The sequence below is a fragment of the Panthera onca genome, chromosome B2 (assembly GCF_046562875.1).
Source record: "Panthera onca isolate mPanOnc1 chromosome B2, mPanOnc1 haplotype 2, whole genome shotgun sequence".
NCBI classification, from domain to species: Eukaryota; Metazoa; Chordata; class Mammalia; order Carnivora; family Felidae; genus Panthera; species Panthera onca.
Window position 1 is genome coordinate 74,314,860 of NC_138343.1, and position 25,132 is coordinate 74,339,991.

At 39.5% G+C, this 25,132-nt stretch overlaps 1 protein-coding gene and 1 pseudogene across 11 annotated transcripts in view; one reads left to right on the forward strand and one right to left on the reverse strand.

Annotated features, from left to right (window-relative positions):
* The window catches only part of UBE3D (ubiquitin protein ligase E3D), a 234,012-nt gene that overhangs the window by 200,129 nt on the left and 8,751 nt on the right, over positions 1 to 25,132 (reverse strand). For all 11 annotated transcript variants that reach the window (XM_078447109.2, XM_078447113.2, XM_078447114.2 and 8 more), the window contains exons 2-4: positions 19,999 to 20,195; positions 15,967 to 16,057; positions 4,108 to 4,339 (exon numbers count right to left, since the gene is read on the reverse strand). In XM_078447109.2, coding sequence (XP_078303235.2) covers positions 4,108 to 4,339; positions 15,967 to 16,057; positions 19,999 to 20,195 — 520 coding nt within the window. The remainder of the gene's footprint in view (positions 1 to 4,107; positions 4,340 to 15,966; positions 16,058 to 19,998; positions 20,196 to 25,132) is intronic.
* LOC145715476 (elongin-B pseudogene) lies at positions 20,758 to 21,459 on the forward strand (annotated as a pseudogene).

Consider the following 25,132-nt stretch of genomic DNA (forward strand, 5'->3'; position numbering starts at 1 on the left):
GTAGTGTTCTACTCATTAGTGTTGTTTATTAGTATTTAAAAGGGAGTGTTATAAAGCGCTGTCCCAGGCTCATGTTGACGGCCAGGTGGATGTTACATAAACAAAACATAGTTTGGGCACATGTCATTCAAGGAACAGGCTGAAAACCCATATCCTCCCACAAAGAGACCAACTTTTTGCCTTTTACTGGACAACAACTGCATATTAAGAATCTACCAAAAAATATGCTTTTTTCACATCCATAGCAATACCTTTGTTAAAACCATGTAACATTCCTCTCACATAGACACACTGCAACATGGCAGCCGTCACGTAAAAGTGGGCGGGGAGAAGGAATTTCTGCAACTCTGGCCACCTAGGTCATCTCTCCTAGGAAAGGGCAGACTAAATTGCTGGTCTAAGAAAGGAAGAGTGTCTTCCTGATGTGGGATATATGTATTGATCTGAGGAATCTTAACTGATTAGGGTAAGTTTGAGTATAATTATATTTTCCTTAGCATAAATAAATATTTTCTGAAAAACTGTATAAGAAGCACATTTAAACTGAGTTCCATGGATGTGCTAATAACTGATAGAGCTGATATTTTAATCTAGACCCCTTAGATGCTAAAACTTATGCTTCTAAGCACTATGCCAAGTGTTTTCCAAACTAATTCACAGAATCACTTCAATGCGTTATGGCCTGCATTTTTTTTTTAAACAAAATGAAATAGGGGCACCTAACTGGCTCAGTCGGTTAAGGTCATGATCTCGCAGTCCATGAATTCAAGCCCTGCATCGGGCTCTGTGCTGACAGCCCAGAGCCTGAAGCCTGCTTTGGACTCTGTGTCTCCTTCTCTGCTCCTCCTCTGCTCATGCTGCCTCTTTCTCTCAAAAATAAAAATTAAAAAAAAAAAAAAATTCTTTTTAAAGGATACAGGAAGCTCAGAAAGCAGATATGCTCAACTGAAACTTTGACATTTGGGCAGTTTCATGCTTTCTTACAATAAAATCTATCTGTATGGCTCCAAATTGGTCTTAAGACACTTTTTCAAAGATCCTATTTTGTACCAGTTAAATCAAACCATCCTCATTAAATCTTACCAAAAACTAAAGGCTTTACTAAAAACTAATATGGGGTATTGGAGTAGCAATGCTTGAGAAGATCTGCTATTCAAAGCAAAAAAAATTTTCATCAGGTGCTCCATTATGTATTTCATTTATAATTGCTCTTACGGCACGTTTTGCTTTGTCTTTCAATGAAGCGAAACAATTTTTTTTGTTGGTTTGTTCACCAAAAAAAGAAGTCTACCTTTTCAAGACACTGGTAATTGGGATTTTAAAATATGATCAATAAAAAGCAAATTATTTCAAACAACCAAATGTGTGTATTTTGATTCAAACAAATAGAAAATACCTTTAATATAAATGGTAAAATCTGTATGTGTATGGCCTAGGATTTTATCACCAAGTAATGATTGTTCATTTTTGTCAAATGTGAAATGACACTGTGGTTACGTAAAAAAGAAAAATCCATATGGGATGAAATGACATAATGTCTGGGATTTGCTTTAAAGCCCTCCTGTGGTGGTGGGGGGCAGGGGTGGAGGTTAAAGGGCGAGATGAAGCATACTTTATGAGTCAAGATGACTGGTATTCTGAAGTTCCCAAGTCTATCCTTTTTACATTTGTGCATGTTTACAAAATTCAACACATTATTCTGAGAAAATAAGAAATACACCCTTATGGACTTAACAAATTACCAAATCAATAAATTATTGCCAAGCACCCCAGGAAAGGAAAAAAGGTAAAGCTGTTAGTTGTACCTGCCAGCTGTAATATAATCAAAGTTCAGCTTGTTCCTGTGTGACCACACTCTCTAAGTCTAGAATAATATTATGTATCTTACAAACGGCTGAGGTGCCACCTTTGTCATCTCTATCATCCTATTACAAGATGTGAAATTTTTATTACGTTGGTAGACAAAAAAAAAAAAAAAAAATAGCATGAGACAATGAGTAAATGCAAGAATAAGGAAATCTTCGGGAGGTTACCGTGTGAAAACAAAAGTTATATACTGCCACATTTTCAGGGACAAATACTGTACAGTGTTAAGGGGGGTACTGCAGGAAAGAATTAAGTGCTGGATTTTATTTTTAAATTCAGGTCTTTTTAATTAAAATATTTTAACAGTCTAAATTTTATTTAAAGAGAAGCTCCGCTTTGTAATGCATTTCTCCGGACCAACGCTTAAAGGAAATAATACAGCAAGTTGTGCGATGAAGCAGCCTAACTGTGGGAACTCTGCAGAGCAAACATCAAAGAAAGACCGTGTTGTGAACTAATTAAATCAATATATCTGAGAGACGGCACCACTGCACAGAGATGTGGATTAGCCTCCTGTCTTCATTTTTATTTCCCTTTGTGTTGTTTCAATTTCTAAGGACCCTTGATATTGTCTCGCCAAAAAAATGTTTCCCAAGAGATACCATTAGGATGCTGTGTCACCATGTGACATTTCAAAACCCTGCTAGATGGCTAGACTTGGTGATATGAGAAATAGGTTTTCAATAGCACAGAGCAGCCTTGTTCCCACAGGAGCCTTGAGAGCACTGTTTAAGCAGTCCCTCCAAATTTATGTTACTATTTTGGTCACAGGCATACTCTTTCAACTGCTGCAATATGCAATTAAAGAGAAACTTCCACCTTGGCTAACTTAGAAACAATCTTGTCAATAGCAACTTGTGATACAAGTTTCCCACAGTCTCAACGATACTAAACACCATTAGGTCTGACTACGAAGGGTCTTCCTTTAACACATACAATGACTGTTCACAATGAAGAAACATTCTTGGAAATGGCATCATATAACAGATAAAGACATCAATGAGAAGAATGTATTTCCATACAGTTCATCTAAAAAGGGAAACTTGTGGTTTCTCTTTTAATTTTTCTCCTCTCCTCTTCCATTCAAGTATTTTAAAGATATTTCCTTGCAAATATTTTAAAAATTTATAGTTTACCACAAGAATGAAAGTTAAAGTACATAAACAGTAAAGTATTAGTATACAAATTTAGATTAAAATACAATTTTAATATAACCATATTAAACATATAACAGATTTATATTAACTTACCATTTATCTTTGAAAACTATAAAAGGATAAAGTACTATAATTTTAAATGAACCATATTTAGGTAAAAGGATCTGTGCTTATGGTGAGAGATAAGGCACTTAACTAATTCTGATAACGTTGATATTTGATAAACCTCCTTAATCTGTCCTTAAAACAGAAAATAGTTCTGTAAGCTAACTTACAATCTAAGAGCTGCTCAACTATTGCATATTTCCTAAAGTGGTTCAGTTTTTGTTACAAAAATTAAATGAAATTTAACATACAATGCTTTCGTTCCTACCAATAATCAGATGTGAAAATGAAGATTCTCTGGCAATGATTTCCTTTACTTTTTAAATCACATCTGTATTGATTTGCCACCAGGAGAATGATTTCTCACAAGGGCCAAGTCAATGCCATTGATTTTCTTTTAAAGTAAGGTAAACCATTTGTTCTCTGCAGTGAGAGGAAATTGCCTTCTCCCTAAAGCAACTTCTACAGCAAGAGACACTTGACCTCAGTGTCAACCACCAACTTGGAGCCTGCAGCACAAGCTTCCTTTCCACACTTGGACTCCTCCATTTCCTCTTTTTCCTTGATGGCATCTACTCTCATGACATCAGTGGACACAGGGAAATACCCAGGCCTAACTCTGTACTACATATCCTGGAACAAAGAACACTTTAATCTAAATCAGACGATACAGATTATAGAATACTGTCCTGAAAAGAAGAAAGTAGGGCAATTTCGTTTGTAAAATGGCAACATTCCCAATTCTATGCACGAAAAAGTCCTCTTTCCTTCTTCCTCCAGACCCTGTAAGCTGTTTTGGTCTAAGGCCATATGCTCTTCCTATATCAATAGAGCAGAGCTGGAGAATAGAGGAACTTGAAAATAATGGATTTTGGTCCTTAGAACAGTCTGTGTAGCGTGCTTTAATTAAGAAAAGATTGGAGAAACCAGTTTCTAAGCCAACCTCTAAATTAGCATTTATTTTGAAAAGATATTTTACCAATTTAAAATGGTTCTCAGAAGAAAGACAGTGTGTCTCCACTGGGGCTAGTTCAGGTCTTGGCTGCCATAAATCACTTCTTAAATTCACCAAGAAGAAAGAGTCTCCAATAAAACAGTCATTCTCTTGTGGATGAAGTGGCTTATTAGCAAAGGGGTCAGGATGACAACACCATTCTCCAACTAGAGCTCCCCAGTTCTCACTTGGCAATGGGAGCACCCTGAGGAGCTTCCTAGTGGAAAGAGGAGAAACAATTTTTTACAGAACAAAATGGAAATCTAGCATTTTTAAATTAAACCAGCATGAAAGATGAAAGAAACTCATTAATCACATTGTCTGTAATGAAAAATTTTCCCCTCAATTACAAAAGTAACATATACTCACTATAGACAGTTTGAAAATGTGTAAAGGTATAAAGAAAATGAAAATCATCCTTTCCTTCCCAGCCAAAGACAAGTAACTACTTTGCAAATGACAGGATATTTCCTTGCAATCCTCTCAAGAAACCACTGCAGTACACATGTACACAGCCCAGGATCAGAAGATATACACAAACTGTATCTTGCTTTTATTTTTACTCTCTCTTTTTTTTTTTTTTTTTTTTTTAGTTATATGATGACTCTTAATGCCTCCATTCTATTCTATAAGTATGCCAAAACTTTTAGATCATTTCCCCCACTGGTATAGATATTTAGGTTTCAAGCTTTTCAGTATCACATCTTTGTGATGAACATTCTCATTAGAAAATGTGTATAATATATGATTATTTCCTTGGGGAAAAAAATCTTACAAGTGTGATTACAATCACAAATTATATACATATTTTAAAACCCAATACATATCGGCAAACTGCTTTTCAGAAAGGCTGTATCAATCTATAATTCTTCTACTTACCTTCTTCAGCATTGAATACTATCACTTTTCCATGTAATGGGTGAAAATGTTCTCAATACTGTTCTCAATTAGCAACTCTAAATTGCTAGTGAGATTGAACTGGCTGTCGTATTTATTGACCAGTGTGTTTCTTCTGTGATTTGTGATCAATGGCTATTTTCCAATGAGGTATTAGTATGTTTCTACTAATTTTTAAAAGTATATTCTATCTTGGGGTGCCTGGGTAGTTCAGTCCATTAAGTGTCAGTCACTTGATTTCAGCTCGGGTCCTGATCTCAAAGTTCTTGAGTTCAAGCCTCACCTCAGACTCTGCACTGATAGTGTGAAGCCTGCTTGGGATCCTGTCTCTCCCTCTCTCCCTGGCCCTCCCCTGCTGGCACTCTCTCTCTCTCTCTCAAAATAAACATTTAAAAATTTTTATAAAAAAGATAAGAGTATATTCTATTTTAAGAATATTAGCCTTTTATCTATCATCTGTGACAAATTATTTTTTCAGTGTTATTGCCTTTTTTTTAAAGTTTATTTATTTTGAGAGAGAGCAAGCACATACACTCATACAAGTGGGAGGGGCACAGTTAAAGGGAGAGGGAGAGGGAGAGGGAGATGGAGAGAGGGAGGGAGGGAGGGAGGGAGGGAGGGGGAGAGAGAGAGAGAGAGAGAGAGAGAGAGAGAGAGAGAGAGAATACCAAGCAGGTTCCAAGCTGTCAGCACAGAGCCCAACAAAAGGCTCAGTCTCATGAACCATGAGATCATGACCTGAGCTATAATCAAGAGTCAGTCGCTCAAACTGACTGAGCCACCCAGGTGTCCCAGTGTTACTGCCTTTTAATTTGGTTTATTTGTCTTAGATTTCAAATCACCTAACCCTTTCTTTTGTGATTTCTCCCATTACTTTTTTTTAATAAACTTATTTGGGAGTAAATTTAAACTTACAGAAAAGTTACAAAAACAGTACCAATAGTACTCACATACACTCCACCCAGCTTTCTCTAAGGTTAACATCTTTTATAACCGTGGAAGATTTGTCAAAACTACAGACTTTATCTGGATTCCCCAAGATTTTCCACTAATATCCTTTTTCCCTTTGTTCTAGGATCCAATTGAAGATAACACACTGCACTTAATCATCATGTTTCCCCAGTCTTGTTTAGTCTGTTACATTTTCTTACTCTTTCCTTATTTTTCAGGACCTTGACATTTTTGAAGAGCACTGGTCTGGTGTTCTACAGATTATCTCTCAATTTAAGTTTGTCTGATATTTTCTCAAAATTAGGCTGGGGTTATGGATTTGGGGAAGAATACCACAGAAGTGAGGTGCGTCTCTCAGTACATCTTACCAGAGGGTACACTCTATCAATATGACTTATCACTGGTGCTGTTCAACTTGAACACTTGGCCAGTGTGGTATCTACTAGGTTTCTCCAGTAAAAAGGCTATGTTTCTCCCTTTGCATACTCTATTCCTTGGAAGTGAGTCACTAGGTCTAGACCACACTCAAAGGGAGAGAAATTGAGTTCCACATTGCTACTATTTTTTATGCTTAAAACATCCTTATGCTTAATTAGGCCCTTATATTTGCTACCGCTTTTTTTCTTTTTTGATAGTTTTGTTTTTCTCCTGGACAACAATAGATACGTCAGAAGTTACCAGAAGAAAAGCCAAACATGGTTTACTTCTATTCTAAGTTAGGAAGATCAGTGGTCTAAGAGGACAAGGAATGTGGGTGGGATGATGAAGAAACTTCCAAATAAGTAATCCTGAGAAAAACAGAACAGAAACATGCTTGCGGTCTTCTTAATGCCCACAAGCAGTGCAAATGCTTAAGCAGTCTCAATACTTGCACACCTCTGCTTCTATCAGCAGAAACACATGCTCATTAAGAATTAATTGTATTTGATCACAGACCTATTTATGATACTTATATGTTGTTTTAGTTATCTAATTTAATTAAATAGTATATAAACCAAGGAAATACGAATTGCTATTCCTCTGAAAACAAAAAATTTCAGACTAAATGAAAGCCGGTTGTAAACACACACACACACACACACACACACACACACACACACACACACAAAACAAAACAAACAAAACCCCAATAAGTGGTGAGAAGATATAACTATAGAACATTGGAGAGAGAGAGAAAGAGTAAAATTCTAGAAAAATTCTATAATCCCAAGGTTTTAAAAGTGTCGAATGACTCATTCTACTCTAAAGAAACATAAACTGGAGGGGCGCCTGGGTGGCTCAATTGCTTAAGCGTCCAACTTCGGCTCAGGTCACTATTTCACGGCTCATGAGTTCGAGCCCCACAATGGGCTCTGTGCTGACAGCTCAAAGCCTGGAGCCTGCTTCAGATTCTGTGTCTCCCTCTCTGTCTGTGCCCCTGCCCCACTCATGCTCTCTTTCTCTCTCAAAAATAAATAAAGTTTAAAAAAAATTTTAAGAAACAAACTGAAAATTGTAGATGATGAATCTTCGATAACGTGTTAACAGTGAAAAAAGCTAGACAATAGTGGAGTCATGTTTAACAAAAATATATTGGTTCCATAGTAAAATATTAATAAATTAATGTATATTTGCATGTTTTAAGTTAAAATATTTAAGACACAAATGTGTTATTTTTTAATGATTTCCCCCACGTAACCCTTTTTCTTTGATCTCCTCAAATGAGTCTCATAAAAAGACTTTTAACTACAGAACAAACTGATGGTTATTACCAGAAGTGGGGGGAGGTTAAAGAAGTGATGGGGGTTAAGGAGTGCACTTGTCGTGATGAGCACCAGATGTTATACGGAAGTGCTAAACCACTAAGTGGTACCCTTGCAACTAATATTACATTGTATTTTAAGACCCACCAGTAAGAAAATGATAGGTGAACACATCACTTTCTCCCACTGGAGTCTGTGGAAAGTGAATTGTGGACACAGGCCGCTGGGCAGCAGCTCTATCACCACCTTACCCGGCTTCTCAAGTACCAGCACAAAGCTAAGATCCACAAAGGTTGACAGCTGCTCCACTGCTCCAATCCACCACGGGACTCTGCCCAGTAGTTGTGGATCCACCAGCAACAACAAACTGCAGGGAACCCTCAAACATTCAACCTGGAATACCACCAGCAAGTGGAATCATGGACTGGTCTGTTATTTGATCAGTGATGGGGGGAGGGGGGCTTGTAAGTATAAAAGTGGTTCACTCTATTACTGTTTAATAATCATTCTTCTCAATCTCTTCCTTACTGCTTTTGTATCAATATAAAATTAAAGTATATTAAAATGTGTCAATCTTTTTAAAAAAAGGTAATTACAATATGGAAGAGGGTAGACGTTTAACGTAGAAGTCTAGAGGACAAAGCTAGGAACAAGAAAGGTTGATTTTACTTTAACATAAGGAAGAACTTTCCCTTTCAAATTAGGAAATGTACATTAGGAGCATCACTCAAGCTGCGGAGTCTATTAAGGTTAATAAGCAATTTTTTCAACATATGTTTTTTAAAAGCCTTCTATGAAGCAAGCATTCTGTTGACACAAAATATTCATATGCACAGTTCCTTCTCTCAGGGTACTTATGGGCTAGTAGGAGATACAGACTATAAACAAATGATAATAAAGCTTTATAAAATATGATTAATGCTTATAGAAAAGTAATGGTTCTATATTCTAAATGGGGTTGGGAGAGAGGACAGTTTAGACTCCTCTGAAAATTTAACGAAAGCTTTTGTCCTTTCTTCAAACTCATATTCCCACATGCACACAAAATCTGCATATTACTTTAGGGGATTTGTGGATTCATAAAACCAACCCACAAATTCAGGACAATAAATACAAAGTCCTAGGGTAGTAAAGTGTATATGGATTTCAGAGAGGAGATGATATCTGAGCTGACCTTTGAAGGATAAGTAGTTCTTCAGACAATTAAAGGAATTAAGCACATCATCACAGGTGGAGTTAACAATATAAAGATGAGCACCGTATCTCCTTAACTTCTGTCTTCCTAGTGTCTGGCACAGTGCCCGACTCATAGCAGAAGTTCTTAAATACTTGTTAAAGGAATGAACAAGCATATTTTGATAACTATAACACGGGAGGCCCCTGGTTGGGTCTGTTGCATATTGGGACAAAAGGGTTAACAAACCTTTTCCCTTGCTACTTGAGAATCTAATGTTTAGTTTAACCACCTAGCTCTGCTACCCTGGAAACTAGGTAGATGGTAGGCATCAATTATATTGCTAGGCAACACTGCTTGTGGTAAAAATGACCCCTGACTGGTAAATCGCATCTGGACTGAAAGGAAGTATGAATGAGCTGTAAATGTCTGATGCGGGTGCCATGCTTTGGACTTCCCTGAATGCAGTCCTTTGCAAGAAACTCTAGAAATTATGCAAAAAGCATTACAAGATATATTGGCTGCTTAGGTCATGAGGCTTCTTCTCAGGGTAGCTCCTGCATCTGCTTGATTGTGGACCTTGAGCTTTGTACCTGGAACTGTGTCACATGGGGAGACAAGAGTCTCCAGATGGGTATGTGAGCCGTCACTTTCTGCAACTACTGTAGGACCCCTGCTGAAAGGAACTCCTCCCGAGGCTGCCCTGCTGGCAAGCTGGCAAGAAATGTGGCCTGTGGTAGTATTGTGGGTCTGTATATTTAACTGAATTTCAGAAGACCTCTGGTGGGCACTGCACACACCTTATTCTACTTAATGCTTACTACAACTTTGTGAGGTGACAATTTCCATTCTCCTGTTACAGAGGAGGAAAGATAGGCTCAGAAACATTAAATAATCTGTTTAAGTTCACAGAGCCAGAGGTGATGAATGAAGGCAGGATCTTAACTCAGGTCTTCCTGGCTCCAAAACTGAACTCTTTCCCTTGGAATATAATCCCTCCCCTGACAATGTAGAACATCAGTAAAGGAGACGGGGGAGATGGGATGGTGGCAAACTGTGCTGGGTGTTACATGCCAATCTAAGGGGTAGGGATTTGTTTCTACAGATAGGTGGGAACCATTACAGCATTTTAAGTGGAAAGGTGATAGGTCAGATTTTAATTTTTACAAAGAAGAGGCAAATAAGAGTACCTGTTTAGAGTGGGAAGCAGGCCTAAATAGGCTCCTAAATCTTCTCCATCACTAAGATTCATTGTCTCTTGACATTTTGCATGTAGTGCCAATAAGCAGATCCTCAGTATAGTGCAAAAGATCCAATAAGCAGATCCTCAATATAGTGCAAAAGACAGCAATGTAAAAATCTCATGCGTGATCACAGAAATGACACTGCACCAACATTTATAGAGAACTGGGAGACCTGATGCACATTAGCATAAAATGTGATATTTCAAACTTAACTTGACCCCATATAACAGTGAATAAGAGCTATAATATATCCTGTAACTATCTACCTAAGGCATCAGGAGCAAGAAAGTGCCTAATTCATAAGTCATTACAAAGATAAAAGTATTTTTACAATGGAAATAATTTTTTTGATGTTTTGGAAAACATAAAACCTTTAAGAACAAAACACGTATTATAATCACAGCTCTACTGAAACCATATCTACCAAAAACCCTGAAACTTTGATATGATCTATTTCCCAAGAGAACTTTCAAAATAAAATACCATTTTTTTTTCAAAGCACTGTTTAGGTAAAAATGTGATGAAGCTCAGAAAAAGAGTGAAATAATTTCTTGATTTTTCTCTCAGCTTAAAATAACATGAACAGCAACACATGTTTATAATGAATTAAAATTTGCTAGTTATTTTTAATGCATCTTACCCACAAGCTTTAGGGCAAAATAAAATACACAATTTTAATCAATGCTACTGATTGATGTTTATTTAAAACTTAAACATGTAGAAAAAAAAACTTAAACATGTAGACAAGAAAATGCAATGCCCTTTAACATAAAAAAAACTTTTTTTTTAATATTTATTTTTAAGAGCGAGAGAATGAGCAGGGGAGGGGCAGAGAGAGGGAGACAGAGGATCGGGAGAGGACTCTGTGCTGACAGCAGAGAGCCCAATGCAGGGCTCAAACCCACAAACTGAGATCATGACCTGAGGTGAAGCAGGACACTTAACGGACTGAGCCACCCAGGTGCCCCAATACCCTTTAACTTTAAAATCAATCATTAATCAGTGATAATAACAATGGTAACAACATAGAGCTTTTACAGACTGGATTATAACCAAGTAGACATTAGGAATTTTAAGAATATCAAGTGGGGCGTCTGGGTGGCTCAGTTGGGTTAAGCGTTGAACTTCTGCTCAGGTCATGATGTCACAGTTTGTAAGTTCGAACCCCGCATCCGGCTTGGTGCTGACAGTTCGGAGCCTGGAGCCTGCTTCAGATTCTGTGTTTCCCTCTCTCTCTGCCCCTCCCCCACTTGCACTCTGTCTCTCTCTCTCTCTCTCTCTCTCTCTCAAAAATAAACATTTAAAAAAACTAAAAAATTATTAAATAATAAAGAACAATATCATGTATCTAAAGCTCAAAACATGGCTGCCAGAACCTAGAAAAATTCAGCTGGTATTATCCAACTGGTAGATGACAAATCCTATGAGCCAAACTTAGCATTTGATCACCATTATGGACTTGGTATAACTAGACCCATAAAAGTACAACCATTTTTTCCCATAAATGTGTATAGTGTTACCAACAATCCAATTTGTACCTGCACACTTTTTTCACCTCTTTGTTCTCTTTCATAGAAAAGTGACTGTACTCAGAGTAGTTATTTTCAGAATACAATTATAGCTGGTCTGTCAAGCGGACCTGGTTGGATATTATGACATCTCTTATGTTTCCATAAAGTCCATTCTACTTGTTTCTTCTAGTTTCCATGGCCTCCCTGGCTGCCAGCTGACATCCAGCTCTGCTGGTGCAGGTGAAATGAGGAGGGCCTGTCCAGAGACCTTAGAAGACCTCTCAAATGGACTGAAAATCAAAAGGCTTTTGTTTGAAAGTCTAACTGATTTAACTCAAGTCTGGCATGAATTTATTTCTAGGAGACACAACAAATCCCAAACACAATAACCATTTAGTTGTTTCTGACACTACTCACAAAAAAGTAAATTTTGTTATTATTGTTACTTGATATTAGGGCCTATTGGTCTCAAGAGTGTAATCATAAACTGTATATGTTCAATTTTTCTTTTTAACTTTTTTAAATGTTTATTTATTTTTGAGAGTGAGAGAGAGAGTATGAATGGGGGAGTGGCAGAGAGAGAGGGAGACACAGAATCTGAAGCAGGCTCCAGGCTCTGAGCTGTCAGCACAGAGCCCACCACGGGGCTCGAACTCACAAACTGTGAGATCATAACCTGAGCCGAAGTCGGACGTTTAACCAACTATGCCACCCATGCACCCCTGTTTAGACAATTTTATACAAAAACTCTGAACTGGTAAAAAATGTATACTGGTGAATTTTATGGTAAAAAAATAGGCATTATTTGTTTTCAAATAACCAAAACAAATGGTTAAGATCATGTATTCCTAAACTAAGAAAAAGGACTGCTATCATTAGCAGATTTCATGCATCTTGGTGCTATTAAGTTTTAAAAGCCATTAATGAGTGTGAATAGATTAAACAGTCCTTTGCATCTTATTTCCATAATTTGCTTAACAAGAACCTTTTTCATTAAAAACAAACAAACAAGCCAAAAAAAGAAACAAACAAACAAAAAAGGAACAAGGATTAGTCTTGCATTACCCAAATAATCATCAATCACAGAACCCAAGGTATAACTTTATGAGGTTTACTAATCACAGAATTTTCTGCTGGTAGGGCTCCTACAGATGTATCTAATTCAACTTCCTATTTTACAGGTGAGAAAACTGAGGCCTAGAAAACTAAAGGGTCTTATTCCCATATAATAAGGCTAGCCAGTAAGCAGATCCTCTCATTAGAGGATTTCCCAGTACAGATAAATCAACCCATCCCAAGGTTGATTATCCTTGCCCTATCCAACCTATCCAAGCCCTCCTGGAAAAGATGCTTACAATTAGTTGACTTTGATTATGGAACATACAAGCCTTTTTTGAAATACACTTCATTTTGTTTTCTATTTAACAAGCACAAAAGATGTCCTTACTACCTGCATGAAACAGGAAACTGAGGGAGAAATGAAAAGACCACTGGGTTTAATGTAAAAAGTCAACATGAAATCCTTGTGCTGATACTGGATGATACTTTTTTTCCAACAGCTGCCTAAGAGTGAAATGTAAGCAAAGCCTTGAATCACCTACTAATGAGTTCTCTGCATTGTTCCAGAGGCACACACATGCCAGGCGCACAGGTGAGATAGGAAAAGACTTTCAGGTAAGTCCATGTTTATCTTCTCAGAAAGAAAAAGGGAGAAAGGAGGGTCATTTCCCTGGCACATCTAAAAAACACAGTCCTGAATCAAAAGGATTTGAAACACTAAACTAGATAACTTGCTAGTTTTCTAATAAGACCAATATGGAAAGGGGGTGGTGGTGGAAGGAGTCTGTAAAAACAATTAAAAAGAGCTTGTCGAGCTTTTACTATTATATATATTTCAGCCTTTAACTCTTCTGACAAGTTCAGAAAATAGGCCTTATAATGTCTACTTAAAAAGAAACAGAAATGGGTAGGAAGCATTACAGAATTCTAAGCAGGGAAGTGACAGGTCAGATTTGAATTTTTACAAAGAGGAAGAAGGCAAATAAGAGTGCCCATTTAGAGTGGGAATTAGGCCCAAACAAGCTCCTAAATCTTCTCTGTCACTAAGATTCTGTCTCTTGACATAGCTATTTAAGAAAACTCATTATGTCTACTCAAGAAGAAGCTGAGGTGATGTGGACAAGGTTTCCCAGCTACTAAGTGGTGAAGCTGGAGTTCAAACCCAAGGTCCCATCTCCTACTTCTGCTTTACATCACATGGCCTTCCAGACAGTCAGCATTAGGGAGAGTGAAACTGTCCCTCTGTGTTCACCTGGAAGCCCTTCTAGTTCTCAATTCCATGATTATAAAAAGAATTGACACAAAACAGAAGATACAGCTCCTGAATAGGAAAAATTGCTACAGGTTAACAATTTTTTATATCATCCTTTTCCAATGAAACACAAATATCAGCCAATAGCGAATGAACATATCTTTTATGGTGAGTGGTACCAGGAAATAGTGTTACACTGAATTTAACCTGCTCCTCCTGTAACTTCTAGGTCACCTCAATGTTGGATAGCCAGGCCCGTTTCAGAAACTTTATGTGAGAATTAAACCAAAGCCTGAAACAGACTGAGAGAAGGAAAAGTTTCGAGGTTCAACTACAACATAAACTGGAATGCTCTGGACATGTCAGGCTACAGTGGGTCTGTCACGGAGTACACATTCGGCAGCAACTTCAGCCTGCAGGACATCTGAGCAAGGACATTCTCCTCTCTTCTGCAGATTTAGTCACTTCATTTCTTACCCAAGATAATCATTCAGAGGTGCTCCATTCACAATCCCCCCACTTGTATTAGGGTAACTTTCCATGATCTCATCTACCTGGGACACTGCCAGGAATCAGAAAGTAAGCAAGAGAGGCTGGTGGAAAGCCAAAATAAACACCCCACTGTTTATTCAATTCAACCCAGGAAGAATTTATTGAGAGTGCACTATTTTTCAGGCACTGTGGCCTGATCCTGGGGCTGATGCTGATGATGCTAGGGATGATGATAAGAATAATGATTACAGCAGTAACCATCATATACTGAGTGCCTACCATGTGCCAAGGCACTGCTATAAACACTTAAATTTATTTGATGCTCCCAACAACCCTATGAGGTAGCTCCTATTATCATTTATATTTTTGTAATAAGGAACTTGAGGCACGGAGTGGTTAAGTAACTTGCCCAGAGTCACAGCTGATAAATAGTGGATGCAAACCAGATAGTCTGGCTTCTGACTCTATACCACTAGACACTAACCTTAGCAGAGCACATAAACTTTAGACGAGCACATAAACCAACCCAGGGTTCAGGGAGGGCTCCCGGCAATTGAGCCCTGTCGGATGAATTTAGGTAGGCGCTAACCAGAGGGACAGAGGGCTGTGTGGAGCATTCCAGGGGAGAGAGTAGCTCTGTGCAGGTGGAGGTCTGGCATTCACTGAGGCAAGGAACACTGAAAGAGGAGCAGGTTTCAGATGCAGACAAGGAGCCATTCACATCTAAGTCTCAGGCACCTGTCTCACGGGAAACACATCTAACAAAGAAATCTAACTTCTTTCTTTAAATATTGTTAAAAATATTAACAGTTTTATCTGTCTTTCCAACCAATGAATGATTAGAAGCTGAAAATTCAGGGGAAATGGTTTGTGCCAAGGTAACAAGAAAGTTGACAAAAGAACAGGAGAAGATGGGAAAAAATAAGGAAAAGAGACACCCTGGGAATAGAAAGAATATAGCAAAGAGCCCTTCCCACCTCAATGGAGTAACCACAGCACACTGCAAGAAGAGGTTACAAGATTAACTTAATCATCAAGAAAAGGTTACTTTGTGCTCCATAAGCTCTGTTTTAATAAATGGGGAAATAGGACATGGAGTTTAGAAAGGCACTAATAGAAATAGCTCAAATAAAAAGCTGTGTTGCACGAGCTTCTGTGATTTAGAAAATTCACTTAATGTGGAGAAAACCTCATTCACCAACATGATGGATAAAACTTGCAAGAGAGTCCATGTCTCTTTTCAGAAGAGACACGCTTCAGTGATCTACACAGGCTTCCACCAAGATAAGCCTTCCTCCGTCAAAGCCAGCATGCCATGTTCCCCTTTGTCCCCTTTTAGAAGACCTAACTGCTCTATGATTGCTGGAGAGCTTAATGGTTGATTTTGTTCAAAGTGACATTAAGCTGGCTCTCATTTTAAGGCCATATACTTCTCCCCTGGCACTTACTTCAAAAATTCTGATAGAAGAAAAAGAAAACCATTGCCAGGCACAGAATTAATCAGTGTTAAAAAATTCCTTACCTGTCCCTTATTATGACTTCACCGCAGGACTGGCAATAAAATGTACAGCATTCTCGGGCTTGTGAGCTTTGATTAAGCATGGAAATCAGTTCTAAAAAAAAAAAAAAAATCAATGAAATAGCAAATCTTAGAGGTTTGGGACAAATATATTAACATACTTAAAGAGTTTAACAGCCACAATAAATTACGATCAATAAACACTGTTTACGATCTACCCAGAAGTACACATTTAATTAGCATTATCTGATGACTCAACCAGAAGCAAATATTGTGAAGCGTTCTCAAAAACAAGATTTTGCTGGGGCACCTGGGGGCTCAGTCGGTTAAGCATCCGATTCTTGATTTCGGTTCAGGTCATGATCACGGTTTGTAAGTTCAAGCCCTGCATACAGCTCTGTGCTCAAAGTGTGAAGCCTGCTTGGAGTTTTCTCTTTCCTCCACTCTCTCTGCCCCTACCCCCTCATGCTCTCTCTCTCTCTCCTCTCTCCCTCTAAATAAATAAATAAATAAATAAATAAATCTTTAAAAAAATTTTTTAAAAATACCACAAGATTTTGCCAAGTGTCTCAGAGCTAGGTATCTCCCTAGATGATCCATGTAACATACCATTGAGTTATCTCACTCATTCCATAAATACTGACACTAAGGATGAGAGAAAAGTAGCAATTTCTTTCACATCAAACTAACTACAAGGAGCTTCACCATCCTCAGCTTTCCTCTGCTGTTTTAGGTATAGTTTTTCATCACCATGACTGCTGGCTCTATCTCTCAAATTTAAGTTTAATTTGATTTAAACAAGGTCTGTGTCAACTCTGGCCTATTACCAATGCATACAAAAAGAATCTTGAAACTGGTCTCTATTGGACAGGTTCCTGGGAATAGAATGGCTCCTAAGAAGAACTCAATCTTTCAAGAGCAAAACTCAATTCCTGGTTAAAGCTGTGGAAAAATGTACATTTCCCACATTATGTAAAGCACAGCATTCCCTTGGCTTCCATTCTTTAACTCATGAAGAAAGGAAACTTTCATTTCCAAAAACAAAAACCAAAAACCCACACACAAAAATACTTGTCTATAAGAAAAATTTTTTTAATGAAATGAGGTCATACACATTAAAATCAAGCAATGTAAATTTGGTTTATGTTACTTTGTAGGTATGTTAAGATTTTAAAAACTGATGCAAGAAAGTTTAAGCCTTGACAATTAAAAAGTCATCCTTTGAATTTCTAGGGGTGTCCACCAATCCCTGTAGCAGTAAAGTGAAGTAAACAGTATTCTTTAATTTTGAGCAGATAATAAGTAGACCTGGGTAAGTCATTCAAAACATTCTTTCAAAATACTCTTTTCAGAACGAATAAACAAATTTTCAGTGAAACACTCCCCCCTGCTGGTCACCCAGCAGGATCCACTGGCTCAGGTTCAAGTCAGAACTTCCTGACAGAGTGGCATCCTGGGAGAGCACTGCCACCTGGGGATGAATTTAATGCTTGTGCTGTATCAGATTTTACTGTAGCCAGTTCCCTGTCAAAGGTCATGATCTGACTTATGTTCCAGTCAGAATACCATAATGTGTTTACTATAGTCCTTAAAAGAACGTTTATAGTTGAAAAGTCCACTTTTTAAGAACCTCAAAACACAACTAAATGCTAAAAATGTCAAAAGTCACTTCCTACACTACATTTTGACTCAAATTAACATCAGTATGTATCTATCTGATATTTATTCATCCAGCAAATATTTATTCACCACCTATTATGTGGAAAGCACCAAAGCTATTAAGTACTGAGATCTATTTTGCATACCCTTTTATACGCTACCGAACAGGTCTTTGAAAGTCTTCCTTTTCAGATATTTGAGTAAAATGTTTTAAAAATGTAAAGGAACAGGAGACCAATGGAATGCAAACAATATGCAAACCAACATACAGCAATTTCTTCTGTTCTACAGCTAAAATGAAACAACAATGCTTGCTGATTCAAATTTTTTCTATTAATTCAAGTTTTGCTATTTATCAACTATTACAGAAGGTGGGTAGGCAACAAACCAACCCCATCTCCAGAAGGCCTCCCTACCTCCCCAGAGTGGGATCTAAAATCACAAATCCAGGGGCGCCTGGGTGGCGCAGTCGGTTAAGCGTCCGACTTCAGCCAGGTCACGATCTCGCGGTCCGTGAGTTCGAGCCCCGCGTCAGGCTCTGGGCTGATGGCTCGGAGCCTGGAGCCTGTTTCCGATTCTGTGTCTCCCTCTCTCTCTGCCCCTTCCCCGTTCATGCTCTGTCTCTCTCTGTCCCAAAAAAAAATAAATAAATAAAACGTTGAAAAAAAATAAAATAAAATCACAAATCCAGAAAACTAGCAGAAGATCTGAAAATACCCCAGTGTGGCTTTCATGCCTGCCTTTCCCCAGTTTCCATTATTAGTCTATTTCCCATCTTGGTGACCCCATTCTTCTTTCCATGGTTATTACAACAGTCATTTTTAGCATTTGGATATGTCACTTGAGCTCCATGACATTTCATTTTCCAACCCCGTATTCCTAAAACCAACTCTGCCCAACTCAGACTAGTTATTCACTAATCTAGGACTTGAGCAAAAATGACTCTCCAATGAAAGAGCAGCACAAGACTCAGGGGAATGCTCCACATCACCTACATGGCTCTTCAAAACAATCCTGCTGACCCCACCTCTAGCGTCCATGTCGCTCAAATGAAAGGCTGAGCACAGATGAAGCAGAACAAAGTCCCAGGGTGCAATTGAAACAGTTATGATCCTTCCCTGATAATGAGCATCTCATAGGTCTGTTACAGCCTGTTTCCCCTTTTTACATCATTTTTTTTTAAGTTTATTTATTTATTTTGAGAGAGAAGGAGAGCGTGTGCGCACGCATGAGCGAGCAGGCAAGGAGCAGAGAGAGAGGGAGAGAGAATCCTTAGCAGGTTCCGCACTGTCAGCACAGAGCCTGATGCCAGGCTTGAACTCACACTGAACTGTGAGATCATGATCTGAGCTGACATCAAGAGTCAGACACTTAATGGACTGAGCCACCCGGGTGCCCCTCCCCCTTTTACATCATTTTTAATCCTTTAAAGCATCTTACTTCCATGGTAAGAGATTTAATGAACCAATATTTTATTCAATAAGTTACTCTGAGAAACATTTCTACCATCTGACTGAATGTGGCAGTAACAAAATATCAGAAACATAACAGGCATAGCAATAATCAAAATCAAATTATACATCAAACTCAATTTCAGAATCTTTATACGTGTTGCTCTATCTGGAAATGTCTCTACGTGGATGAGACCACTTTCATCATTCCATCCCCTGGTCGAGCGTCACCTCCTTGGAGTGGTCTTCCCTGGGCACCTTTCACCCTAGTCACTCCCCATCCCATTATTCTGCTCTACTTTGACCAGAGCACTTTTCTCTGTGCCCAAGTAACTTATTTGTTCATTATCTGTTCCCACCCATGAGAATGTAAGCTCCCAAAGAGCAGAGACCTTCTGAGCGTGGTCACTTCTGTATCCCAGCACCTAGATCAAAGCCTAGCACACAGCGTAAGACAATGTTTGTTGGGTGGATGAATACTGATGCTTGAAAATCAACCAGGTGTTGCACAATTGCCCTCTCATTTAATTTTCAGTGAGGTAGGTAATCAACTCGCCAAGGTAGGTAATTTTACAATTAAAGAAAGAAGGCAGGGGTTACATAGGAAATCTCTGTACCTTCTGCTAATTTTGCTGTGAACCTAAAACTACTCTAAAAAATAAAATCTGTTAAATGGAGGACAAAAAACCCACTAACCCCCGCAACCCCCTCCCAAACAAAACTTCGGAAAGGTTAAGGGGCATGTTGAACTGCACACCTAATAACTGGCAGAGCTGACAAAGAAACCTTCTGACCATCAGCTCTTTCCATGCTGCTGCAGAACAGTCTTTTCCACCTGGGAAAAGGTCAAATTTTCAAAGGAAGAATCAGCTTTGATTTACAATGAAGAACTAAATGCTAAAACAGGAGTGCTGGTATCACTTACTGGCGTTGGATTCTGCCCACACCTGCAGCCGCAGGTGCAGCCCATCTCCAGCCACGTACTGCAGCCCTCGGCAAGAGGAAGGTACAAGCCTGACCTCTGCTGGAAGCCGGAGCTCTGTGCAGTCTGCAGGGGTCTTCACCTGGAGTGATGATGGTGTTATAGAAATATCCATGGGCGTACCTCCTTCTTTAGACTCCCTGGTAATTAAAAATAAGACACACAAAAAATTGCTTCTCAATGATGAAAACCACACGATACACAAGACAAAATGCCCGAGGATCTCTCTGTTCCTTTTCAATAAATGCTTTAAAGTCACTGGCCTCCCAAAATAGCAGTGAACAGATCATAAAGGAAAACATCATATACTAGATTTACACGAGGTCAGACTACTTTTCACAGTCACAGTAACATGAAAGTTCTGGAACATATTTTTATTCTTGCTTTTTTTATGGCAATAATGATGCATTTTTAAATGTGCACTTTTCCCCATTGCTAATAAAGATTCTGAGCCCCAATTCTCCTCTATTCTAATGCTTTCTGCAGCTACTCCACCTAGACCTTCGTGGTGGAGGGATATTTAAATTTTAAGTTTTTAGCCGCGAGATTGAGTTCTAATGCCAGTTCGTGGGGTTGCTCCCAGGGCCATCCTGCACACACAGTCCGCCTTCCACCTCCTAGTAGCCCTTATTTCCTCCCACCAGTTTCCCCAAATGCAGGTTCTCTGAACTAGCACGATCTAATGCTGGCCTGTCCTACATTATGCACTTGTTCTTCAAAGTATTTCTGGTAAGAGAACTCAAGGCAGCACATTCATCTACGGCTTATTCACCTATGCATCCCTTGGCCCTATCATGGTTTATACATTCATTTACTTTTTCACTCATTCATTCAATACACCTATTTTGAGTTCTATTATGTGCCAGGTACCAGAAATACAACAATTAACAAGATATTTTCTCTGCTCCTCACCCCCCCTACTCCAAGTAGGACACAGGTAAGTGAACAGGAACGATCAAGGGAGTGTTAAAACACGTGGCGAGGCCAGGATGATGAGTCGCACCGGGAGGGGGTTGGGGGACAGCCTGCCAACTTCGGGACATGTTCCTCATGATCTGGTGCCACAAGACAATCATCTTCACTGACGCCAAGGAGTTGAACCACGGTCAAGCTGAAGCGCATCATTGAGCGCATCCTCAAGCAGCCGCCCATGCAGCTGTACACGGCTGACCAGCTTCTGGATGATGGCAAGACACCGGGAGTGTGGCTTCACCAGTCCGGCAGCACGGCTGCAGGCCCCACCCACTGTGGGCCTGGCCTTCTGGGCAGCTCCACCCACTCCCCTGTGCACCAGATGAAGTCTTTAAGGGCCTGTGCACCAAGCCCTTCTCCAGCCTGCCTGGGCTGCCTGCTGTGATGAAGCCACAGGACTCAGGAAGCAGCACCAACGAACAAGTGGCCTAGTGAGTGAGAGGGCCCTGAACCCAACCCCACCTTGTGCCCCACCCCCACTCATAAAAGACATTTGGGTGTCAAAAAAAAAAAAAGCAACTATGTTGCATTACACTTATTCATGGTAAATACTGAGTACTATGGAAGCACAGAGAAGGGCTGCAGTAACTGTCAGAGGTCAAGCACTGTTATTTGAATAATGAATGGGCTAGTGAGTGAAATATTCTTCTGAGACTAGAATTACAATGATGCTGTATTTTACTTACAATAAAGTATTGTCATTTGATATACAGGATTTTGATAAGACCAGGATTACATGAAATGAAAGATACAGAAGAAAACACTTAAGAAAACAATCTAGTGATGTATGAATACCAGATATGAAAGGATTTGCTAATCCAATTCACTACAAGCACAAATCACTTGGAGTAGCCAACCAAGAGTAAAACAGAGTACATTCCCTGTCCACCAGGCACCAAAAGCATGGCAGGGGATGAAGACATATTGAAATTATCCTTATATGAAGCTAAAATATGCTTAGCAGTGTTAACAGAGGTGTCAAGCATTCTGACTCCCTCTTAAGTGCAGACAGCAGGGGCAGGCCATCAACTTGGTATAACCTAAGTACAAAAGGTAGGCCATCTACTTGAGTGTTATCTAAGAACAGAGATCAAACCCTGTGTTGAGGTATGAATCTTGATCAGGCCTCTTTCTTAGAAAACCTTAAGATTACTTTCTGGCTAGTTTCTCTTCAAAGCATATGAATCTGCACCTAACTGGCAATACAGAATATTAAGACCCTGAGTCTTTTCCAGGGAATACATTCCCAAACTCTTGAGTCAAAAGTCTAATTTTGAGAAGGCACCTGGCTGGCTCCAGGTGTCGTACCTCGTTGGTTAAGTATACGACATGGGCTCAGGTCATGATATAGCCCTGCACTGGGCTCTGTGCTGACAGCTTGGAGCCTGCTTCGGATTCTGTCTCCCTCTCTCTCTGCCCGTCCCCTGCTCACACTCTGTCTCTCTCCCTCTCAAAGATAGACAAACGTTCAAAAAAAATTTTTTTTTAAGTCTAGTTTTAAGAACCGATGCTCAAGAAATAAACTTCAAAGGGTGCCTGGGCAGCTCAGTCGGTTGAGCATCCAACTCTTGATTTTGGCTCAGGTCTTGATCTCACGGTTCATGGAATCAAGCTCCTCATTAGCCTCGGCATGGAGCATGAAGCCTGCTTAAGATTCTCTGTCCCTCTCCCTCTGACTCTTTCCCCCACTCCCGCTAGTGCTCACTCTAAATAAATAATTAAAAGAAAATAATAATAATAATCCTCTAAAGCAGAGGTTAGAAGGGCCAGATGGTATTTCAGGTTTTGCGGGCCATATATGGCCTCTGTTGCATATTATACTTTGTATTTTTAAAAAAATTTTTTAAGTGTTTATTTATTTTTGAGAGAGACAGAGTGTGAGTGGGGGGGGGGGGGGGGAGGGGGCGGGCAGAGAGAGGGAGACACAGAATCCAAAGCGGGCTCCAGGCTCTGAGCTGTCAGCACAGAGACGGACGCAGGGTTGAAACTCACAAACCGTGAGTTCATGACCTAAGCTGAAGTCAGACGCTTAACTGACTGAGCCACCCAGGCGCCCCCGTATTTTATTTTTAACAATGCTTTAAACAATATAAAATCCACTCTCAGCTCATAAGCTGTACCAAAACAGGCCATGGGTTAGATTTGACCCATGGGCCATAGTTTGTTGACCACTGCTCTAAAGATGTACAATTTGTCCATTTTGCTACTTCAGCGATTTTTAAGCTGGACTGTGCAGTTGGCACTTAGAAGTGCCTCAAGGCATATCATGGGGTTTCTAGGCCTCACCCCCATCCCATCTCTGGCTTACCACTCTTCTTCCCCTTCCTGAAAAATTCAGCCAATTACAGAGGGCTAAGTAAGGTAGGAGGCATCTATGTAAGTGTCGGAGAACCAGAGTGGCCTGGGATGGATGTGAGAAACCCAGCAGAGGAAGGAAGGAGGGCATCCACCAGGACAGCCACTACATAGGGATGTCAGATCTCAAGAGGAGATCTAAGTTCTCTTAGGAGAACTCTAAGGATGAGGGGTGAGGGTGGCTGTTACAGGGTATAGGGCTTCAGAGCCTGCCTTAGACTGTTCGTGTTGCTATAATTAAATACCATAGGCTGGGTAGCTTAAACAACACACATTTCTTATAGTTCTGATGGCTAGGAAGTAAAAGATCAAGGTACCAGCAGATTTGGTTCTTCCTGCAGGCCCTCTACCTGGCTTGTAGATGGCCGCCTCCTCATTATATCCTCACATGGCACGGAGCATCTTCTGTGTGTCTTCTTATAAGGGCACTAATCCCATCATGGTGGCTCCATTCTCATGCCCTCATCTAAACCTAATTACCTCCCAAAGGTTCTATATCCTAATACCATCATATTGGGCATTAGGGTTTCAACACATGAATTTTGAGGGGACACACAAATTCATTCCATAGCAGAGCCCAAGCAGATACCAGGAATGTGTCAACACTGAGTGGGGAGGAGGGGGGGATGGGAAGCAGCAAAGGATGTCTGCAGAAGATAAGTTACATAAAAGGGAATTAACCAAATAGATGTATGTCATGAGAATAATGGAAGCCAGTATTCTCGCTGTGGGAGAATACAGTTACAAAGAGGGAAAGGGAAAACACCAGAATGGATCCTACCACCATAGACTAGAATTAGAAATACTAGTGTGGAGTCATGGTATATAATGTGGAATCAATGTATATAAGTAGATACAGTAATACAGATGTATATGTGTGTAGATGTATGTATAATATACAAACACACAAGCATACACATACAGCCATTCATACACAAACATCACATATATGTCACATACACACTACTTTTGTCCACTAAGACCTGGGAAGAGTGACATGTCAATAGTAATGAGAATACTTTGTGCTCAGATTTTGGTTTCGAAAGGTCATTTCCCACTTTAAAACAAATGAACAAACGCAAAACAAAATAGCATTCCCTGAAAAAATAACTATATCCAGGGCTGGAACAGGAAAAGAATGAGATGAGCCTGGAACATGTTGCTGTGCAAAGAAAAAAGTCAAGGAATAATAGGAGCACATTAAAAAAGACAGAAATCCACTTGAAGGGACTCCCCCTGGCCACATCCGGTATAACCGGAGCAAAAAAAAGTAACCCAATGAATAAGACCATAGGTCTATACTGATGTAAATGAATGAATGAATAAAATGAAAGTCTGATGAGGAACAAGAGCATTTACAGATAGTCTCAAAGGACCTCTACAAGTAATATTTATTGATTATAAAGAGACAGAGTCTTGCCAGACTGAATCAGCAAGAGCAGGGAGTCAGAACTGGCTACTGCACTCAGCAAGTCTGAGAGAACAGAAGCATGAAGATTTCTCCTATCCCTTGTCAACCATACATTATTCTTCCTGAACACTGAAGCTCTTTCCAGTACATATCAAAACTCCCCAGGGGTATGGCAATGCAAAAGGTTTGAGATTCCCGTACATGTGACAAAAGGTTTTGGTTTTTTTTTGTTTTTTTACTCCATTTCAGATTTGTCCTTCTTCATTCCTATAAAAGCAGTAACCCAGTCAGACAACTTCACCTAGGTCCCTGTTCTGGTGTGCATTTACTGTGAGCTTT